We start from the raw sequence: 8390 nt of genomic DNA on the forward strand, positions 1-8390 counted from the left end.
CGCACTGAACGCTTTTTGTTTGCACGTGTCAATGTTTACGAATATATTAAATGAAACGGGACAAATTTAATCTTGACAAATATATCATTCTGGCATTCTCTCCTGAAGGCTCATGACGCGTGCTGTGACACACCTGTCATCTGATGGAGGCGTAACTTAGCGATAGGCTTTTTCTTTATTTATTTTTTTTATTTTTCAAAATTTTTGATATGTGTGAATGTGTTTTATGGGGAATGGGAATGTGCCTGTATCTGCATGATTACCATATGTTTGAGCGCAAATCAGCACGCTTTTACAGTGTAATCACAGCTATCAATGTGAACACCGTCTATATGAATAGAGTGTTGTTATTATTGACTTTATGGCGCATCTGTATGATTACCATCTCTATAACTGGCCATCAGCATGTCAGCATGTGATAATTGACTATATGAGCAGAAATCATTGTAAATGCTGCATTTCTAGCAATCTCAGGATGTACTGTAATTGGCATACATAGTTAAATCTTTTTTATTTTTCTTACTCAAATTATTCTTATTGTATTTTTCTAGTGCTCAAATAAATCACTTATATGATGTCTAAGTTTCTGTCAATTGTTTTATAATTGAAAAACTATGCAGTGGTATGTTAAATGACTAAAATAGTTTGTAGAACCCTTCAATACAGTTGGTAAATATTTTTTTTATACTGGGGGGGGCTAGACATAGTATCAGAAAAATGGTTGCAGGAATCTCATTTTTAATGGTATCTTCTTCAGATTTGAAATAGAAGTTCATGAGACATGTGACTTTCAACCCTTTACTTTTCTAGATCACACCAGGACTGATTTCATGTATTTTTATATCAAAAAAAAAAAAACATTTTCAAGGTATTTTTGAGCATTATCAACTCTGGTTGATAAAAAGTAAAGCCCAAAGGGTCTTCTTTCCAAAGACACCAAAATTATGTGTGTAACACACTGAAGAGTTCCTTAAGAAGAATGTCGAAGTTATCGATTGTCTAGTGTCCGGGCTTGGAGGATGAGATCGCTGAATTCCTTCGATCAAAAGAGATGTTTGAGAATTGTTTATTTCAGGAGAGTGAGCGCCGTAGATTAATTTGTGAAAAAATTGGATGTTGCTTAGATAACCTTTGACAGACCGGGCTTGGAGGTTCTTACAGGTGCTAAGGTAGGAAACAAAAGATGTGATCGAGAGAAGGGAAAAATTGGGAAATGGCAGGTTGTATGAGAGGTGGAAAGCTTTAAAGCATCTCCAAGCAGTTAGATAATGAAAGGAGATCACACAGTTTCACTTGCAAGGTATTTATTAGCATTAGACTGCATTACAATACATACTGTACATGACAACAGCGGTAATGCATTCAATTAAACTGTCGAGGAACAATCAAATATATATATACACAGAGCTCAACATTTTCTTCTGAAAAATGTCAAATGTTATTTTTATGTCTTATTCTTCCTTGATATGTTTCTGGATCCAGGAGAGAATGTCCTCATCAATATGAATGGAAAGAGATCCATCTGGATTGATGGGAACAGAGAAGGGTAGAGGAATAGCCATTCTTGACACTGTCATCTACAACAGCAGGGGAAAAAATGAATTAGTTGTATTTTCTGTTTATATCTTCATGAGATATAATAATTTAAAGGGTAACTATTTCACCTCTGGAATCCTGGCAATGACATTCAAGGACCTCTGATTTGGCAAGGCTGCAGTAAGTTCAATCTCTTTCTCACTGTTCATTACTTTTTCAAGTCTGAATCCTGCCTGGAAAGCCGCCATAAGGATGTGTTTGGACATTCTGATTGTGACAGGATACACAGAGAAGAGTAGATAATTAAACCAGTGCCGTTTTCTACACTACACATTTGTTGGTCTATGCTGATGAATGTTACTTTTTAGCATAGGTGGTGACAGTAATCGGCAGCCTCTCCCATTCCAGCTCTAAACGTGCAGCAGGGAATTCACCCAGTACACCAGCCTCAGCTTTAGCAGTGACTGCATACTGCTGGCACTCTGGACCCCAAGCAAGCTTGGCCTGAAAAACAGATTTATGCTTAATAATTCTTAAACCTGAGAAAAATGTATTCCCTACAATTTTTTAATCACACTTCCAGTCTTACAGTCACTTTGTGCTTGCTCAGCAGAGCACCATCAACACAGATCTTCAGATTGTCATTTTCAGCGATGGAAGAAACAATAATTTGCACTCTTGCAGTTGGTTTGTCAAAGTAAGCAGCCAGTTGGTAGCCCAGGAGTTTGTGGTCAACTCTCACAGCACGGGCAATGACAGCAAAAACAGGTGGGACTGCATTTCCGATGAACTTAGCCTGTAACCATAAACCATACAAATTATCATATTTTAATTGGAGTTTTGTGTTATTATGACCAAACAAATGACATTAATTGATTTACCTGTTTCTGGATACGCTCAAAGCTAGATGCGGAACTTCCACTGCTAACTTTCTTTGAGGCACCATGGGGTGCCAAATACTGCAAGCAAAACAAGGTTATAAACATGATAAATGTCTGATAAGTGTCTTATCTAAAGAAATTATATTGTTGACAAAATTATTTTCATTAGTTACCCTATCCTTGTGGAATTTCCTGAAAGGCTCCATGATGGTGGCAGTCTGAAAATAAATAAAGTATTCAGTGCAAATGAATATACAGATTAATGACACATACATTGGTGATTTAAACAACACATGATATTCCTTGTCCTCACCTTGGACACACGAGAGCTGGATATGGAGGAGCTTGAACTGCTGCTGCTGCTGCTGCTGCTGCTGCTGCTGCGGCTGCTGTGGCTGCTGCTGCTTCTGCTTTCAGAAGAGACTGACCTGTTTTTATCTTCAGTCTCCAGGATTTCCTTCAGTTTCAACAGGAAAGCCTTTCCTTCTGGAGTCTCCTCATCAATGAGACTGATTTGCTTAAGGAGCCTCTCAGCAGCTCTAGGACCAACTTGGACTTCAAGCTCCAGTCTTTCAACAGCAGGACCTTCCGCTACAGCCAAAACAACAGACCCTTAGTTGTCATTTTATTTGAAAATCCGTGAGTTTCATGAATGTAATATTTTCTGTAAGTATACCTCTTGACACTGTAACACGGGCTGAGTGGTGTCCAATTATGTAGTACAGAGGATCATTTCTTATAAAAGCAGCATTGTGAGAGTGCACCTCAACGCATCCCTTGATTTCAATGTATGGGACAGCAAGGCAGAGAGTCTTGTGGAATGGAGCAGGAGCTCTCACAGTAACCTCATCTTGATTCTCAGATGACTGGAAAGAAAAATCAAGTATTATAACAAATCTAACAACATGAAACAAATGAATGCTCAGCATACTAACATATATAAATTGTTTTTCTGTTCAAATTTACCAAATAATCAGCAGATGTCTGGGAATTCTGCACAGCCAACTCGGGTACTAAAGGAACAGTCCTCTCAGCAGTGGGCTCTTCAATGTTTCTGACCACAGCAAGAGTCTCAAAGCTGTCGGAACAAGAAGGTGAATTGCATTTCACTTTTCAGAAACAATATGAATTAATAATTGATTCAAAATGTTTGCTACACTGGCATCACTAAGATTTCATTACCTCAAAGTAGCAATATGTTCAGGGACCTCAACAGGCAGAGCCTCCACCTTGTAGTTGCCCTTGAGAATGTCTGCTCTTGCAACCACTTTTCCAGGAGCAATTATACGGATCTTTCCTCTCGCCATAACAGCAGCTTGGATCAAGGCAGTGTTCACTCCCATCACAGCAAAGGTCTGGAGAGCAATACTGAAAGAATAAAGGAGATTGTTTGTTAAGTGATTGCTGTGTGCATTGTATCTCATCTTTATGAATGTAGCTGTAAAAGTGTACCTTGGTCTAGCTTCAGCTTGGAGTTGAACATCAGTTTTCTTCAGCTGCTCAAGAGTCATAGTCTCAATCTCCTCAGGAAGTGGAGGTGTAATGGTGGCCTTTACTAAATGGATAAATGGAACAACATCATCCTAAGTGGTGACCCCCTCATATCAGAAGAAAGGATATAAAACTCTAAGAAAAAACATACCATTCACACTTGCAGCAGCAACAGCAGCAGTGTACAAACTGAGCTCCATGGGCACACCAACTGCTGTTGGCAAGATACGACGCACTTCTGCTGCAAGTAGAGGTTTGGCATACTGCAAGTCAATTCCTTCCTGCAAAGCTTTAAGAGTCGCCTTCAGCAGTTCACGTGGTTTGGGTCCGGTCACAATCTGGGTAAAGTGTTGTTGAGAAACTTAGTTCTAATTATGAGAATTGTTTGTGAGACAGATCTCAATAAGAAACAGTAATGAACGAGGAGAGATAAACTACAACACAATACCGGTATAGCTTCTTCAATGATGGTCTTGTCAATCTTGACAAAAGCCACTTCTTGTCCAAGTAATTTGATGTAGGCTGAAGCCAATGGCTGATCATTTGGTAAGTCCTTCCAGTTTGTTAGCTTAAGGGGTAAAACATAAGTCATACACATTTTGCTTATGTCATGTTTGTAATATTGCTTATAAGTATAAAATTATACAGTGCATTGGACATGAAAACGTACTGCTCTCAGGGTGCGCTTAATCTTTGTGATACGGTCAACACTTTCATCTGCAGCAGGAGATTTCAGAAGAGCCTCCTGGATTCCTTCAGTTCTCACACCAATCTGTTTGAGAGCACGAATTGAGTGGAGGCCGAAAACATTTTTAAACCATGAATCAGATTTTTAAAAAAAAATAAAAATGTTTTGCCCACCTCAAGAACATCAGCAGCAGCTCCAGCCAGATAAGCACGTGCTTTAGCTACAACAGCTCTGGGCAGGATGGTGGCAGCATCATTGATCATGTAGGCACTGCCAGCAGCTCCAATCATAAGAGGAGCTGCACAGAGACATAGGTAAGAATACAATTGATGCAGTCTTTTAAACATTTTAATAAACACCCAACACATCATTTGTTAGCTTTCTTAAGAATTTTGAAACACTTACTATGATAGTAGTCCAGCTGAAGGGCTCTGCTGAAACGGAAGCTAAGTCTGTCTAGCTTACGGCTCATGAGCTTGATGGCAACATTAGCTGCACCAGCACTGAAATAGACAAACATTATTACTTGTGGCTTATGCTCATTTGACATGATATATGAAATTTATGAAAAATGGTTTGTTTTTCTTACACAGCTGCCATATCGGGAGCAGTGATTCTGGTCAAGGACTTGATGTGGGAATAAGCAAAGCTCACAACATGCATGTTGGTTTCAGTCTTCAAAGCACCAGCAAGACTGGAGACGAGAGCCACTGATGGCTTGGACTCAAACAACACAATACAAGCAACCATGCGCACTTCTGGGTGGAGAGCTCTATCCAATACAAGCTGCAGGGCCACTGGCTGAACCTGTGGCAATAAACAAGTTCAGCTTATTATTGGAAGAAAATGGGCCATTTTACAATAAATAATTCCTACAATGTCTGACACTTGCCAGTTTAGGTTCTTTCTTGGCAATGTTCCTCAGGGCCAAGATGGCATCAACCTGGACTCTAAGGGGCAGAGATGAAGCTGCAGTTCTCAGACCAGGCAGGAGCTTCATGATGGGTTTAAGACTAGCAGGGTGACCAGCATTGCCCAGAACTTTAAGAGCCAAAGTGATTTCAGGAATGTTATTCTTAGAAGTTGCCTCTGCAGCAATCTCATGAATGGGCTGAGGAGATTGAGGGACATACAGTTAGACAAATATTAACAAGTAAGTGACTGGTAGAAATGTAAGATTTGAATTTTTACCCTGAGGAGCTCAGCAGAGCAAGTGGGAACTGCAACACAGTGCCTGGCAATCATGGAACCATATCCAAGCATTACAACTTCACGGAGAGCTGGCATTTTGGCGATTTTCTCGTGCATAGCCAAACTCTGTTAAGATAAAGAAATTATTAGTTTGAATTAGGCAAGATTTGAAGAAGAGCATTTTGATTATAGTTAAGATTTACTTACAGCTGTCAATTGGATGGTGTCCAAATCAGCAGTGACCATTTGCAGAGCAACCACAAGAGCCTGAATGAACTCTGGAAGGGTAAGTTCACCAGCCAGGAACTTTTCCTTGATGAATTTTATAATGACTGGTGTGCCAACAGAAGGAAGAGCATCCAGAAGCCAGCGTCTACCAGAGTCATTGTTTAAAATATATACTTAATTAAAAAAAAATATTATTAATTTATTGCTGACAAATTGTACCTGTAAGCTGGTTTGTCCTTGAACTGAGCCCATATAGCGTCAGTGTTCTCCAGGGTGGAAACACGCAGGAGCTGGATGAGCTGAACAAACTTAAGTGGAGCGTCTTCATGGACCATGGCCACATTGTTTGCAACAAGGTGCTTAAGGACCTCGATAATCTAGAGAGAGTAAGCGCTAGTCTCAGCTGAAGTCTTCAGCTTGGTTCAAAGGCTTTGACTCTGAGATTGTTTAAAGTAATACCTGGGCTGGTGCATCACTGATCTTCATTAGATGAATGGGGGTCTGAAGAATCTCAGTTGCAAACTCATATTGCAGGGATCCACGAGCCAAGTAATCAGCCTTGACTGGAACAACGGGGGTCTTCTCAATCTCAACAAAAGCCAAGGTTTGTCTGAAAGAAATAATTATCTTTGAAACTTCAAGTCAAAATAAAGAAATGTGTTGGGAATATTGTTAGTTCATATTTCTCGCAGAGGATCAGTCATACTTTGCTTCCATCTGGGCAGCACCATGGATCTCATTGAAGGGTGAAAACTGATGCACTTCCTCAACTGTTGCTTCAGTGATCAGTACACCAGCGGAAGTCGGTTTCATATTGTAATTGTAAGTTGCAGTTTCAATCAGACTCTTGATTCTCTGTTGAGAGAAAGGTATATGATGAATGTAACATTTTTAAAATTATATTGTTGATTAAATATTTCAAGTCTTTCCAGTCTTGTTCATTACCTCTGTGCATTCAGCACACCTCTCAGTGTATGCCAAGCCAACGTCCTTCATGATTCTCTCTTGGCAGTGGCTCAGATCCTTAGACTTGGTTACGGTAATGTGGTTGGCCTTTGGATCCTCACTGATGACATAGTGGGTCCTGCACACTCCCTGAGCTCCAGCTTGAAGGACAAGTCCAAAATAAATAAATAAGATTGCAAAACTCAAAAAGGCTTTCTTAATGCCTTCATACATGTACTAGGATTATTTTCTCACCTCTTGCAGCTCATAGATGTTCTGGGTCTTCTTGAGGTTGAGCTGAAGGATGTTGAGGATACCTCTGTGTAAGTTCAATACAGTAGGGGAGACTCCTGCAGGGGCAAATACCTTTCCAACCACACCATTAGCATACTCAAACTTGATGGGAATCTGAAGCTGAGCAGCCAGTGCTGAGGTGAGCTTAGTGGCAGGAACAAATGGATCCTTGGGCCAAATACCAGCATACTCGTAGATTAGAGGGTCCATGAGCTGTAAGGGGACATTTTCCATTTAAATGAGGGCATTGTTGCTTTTAACATCCAATGATGGCATATTTTTTTGTTGTTGTTCTCTTTCAGTGTGAAAATCTTGCAATTTCTATAGTTCTCAATAAATATTACCTTCATCAGAAAGGTGTTCTCTGTCACAGCACTGAGATGAACCTTGCTGTTAACTTTTATACCTGCTCTAGCCAGACCTTCTTGAGGAAGACCGCCCAAGAGTAGAGCCTCATACTTGTAGACATAGGTCTTATCAGGGGTAAACTCAGGGACTGAAAAGGGCAGAGTATTTTTAAGTCTGTTGTTATGACCATTAACTTTAAGCAGTAATGCAGTGTAAGTTACCACTTACAAACTCACTTTCCAAGTCATATTACTTACCAAGGTTGATCTGTTGACTTGCTGAAAGAAATAAAGATAAAAAAAAAAAAAAAACTTTTTTTTTTTGTTTTTGTAAAGGAATTTTTAAGAGGTTCTAATAGTTTTTTAAATAGGTATAAAGAGAGAAAATGAGAAAAAATATATATAAATATATTTTCACTTACCCACAAGGGCCACAGTCAGGGCAAGCACAACAGCTCTCATGCTGATGGTCTGTAAAGAACACTTCAGAGAAACAGACCTTTTATAGTGGTTTCTTGCTGACCAAATATTAAATTTTTAATTAATTATTAACCGATGTATTTAAGTGCATATCAAATTGCACACAAGAAAAAAACTTAAGTCAACTTATTTGAACATAAATATCAGTTAAAAGTTAGGTTAACCTGGCCTGACATAGTGACATTCTTCATGCCAACGTCCACAGTGAAATGCTGTTCATTTGACTTTTATATTCAAATAGGTAATTCTTTTTCCAGTTCTGTCACACACATGAAACAATGCTGAAGCAACAAAATTTGAGTTTTTAAT

General features: G+C 39.3%; 1 protein-coding gene across 1 annotated transcript; it reads right to left on the bottom strand.

The window, feature by feature from the left end:
• Positions 1–1287: 1287 nt before the first annotated feature.
• Positions 1288–8159, bottom strand: LOC109082307 (vitellogenin-like). Its single transcript, XM_042749389.1, has 28 exons — positions 8024–8159; positions 7860–7880; positions 7599–7750; positions 7216–7467; positions 6961–7122; positions 6722–6870; positions 6475–6625; positions 6235–6392; positions 5995–6160; positions 5788–5913; positions 5489–5707; positions 5186–5403; positions 5002–5099; positions 4770–4894; positions 4579–4680; positions 4357–4476; positions 4060–4246; positions 3870–3972; positions 3600–3785; positions 3384–3495; positions 3094–3283; positions 2731–3008; positions 2591–2635; positions 2418–2495; positions 2126–2332; positions 1898–2040; positions 1665–1803; positions 1288–1577 (listed from the first exon to the last, which is right to left on the bottom strand). The coding sequence occupies exons 1-28, from the start codon at positions 8061–8063 to the stop codon at positions 1452–1454; spliced, it is 4053 nt and encodes a 1350-aa protein (XP_042605323.1). The 5' UTR covers positions 8064–8159; the 3' UTR covers positions 1288–1451.
• Between the last annotated feature and the right edge of the window lie 231 nt (positions 8160–8390).

This window comes from Cyprinus carpio, chromosome B22 (genome assembly GCF_018340385.1).
Source record: "Cyprinus carpio isolate SPL01 chromosome B22, ASM1834038v1, whole genome shotgun sequence".
Taxonomy (NCBI): domain Eukaryota; kingdom Metazoa; phylum Chordata; class Actinopteri; order Cypriniformes; family Cyprinidae; genus Cyprinus; species Cyprinus carpio.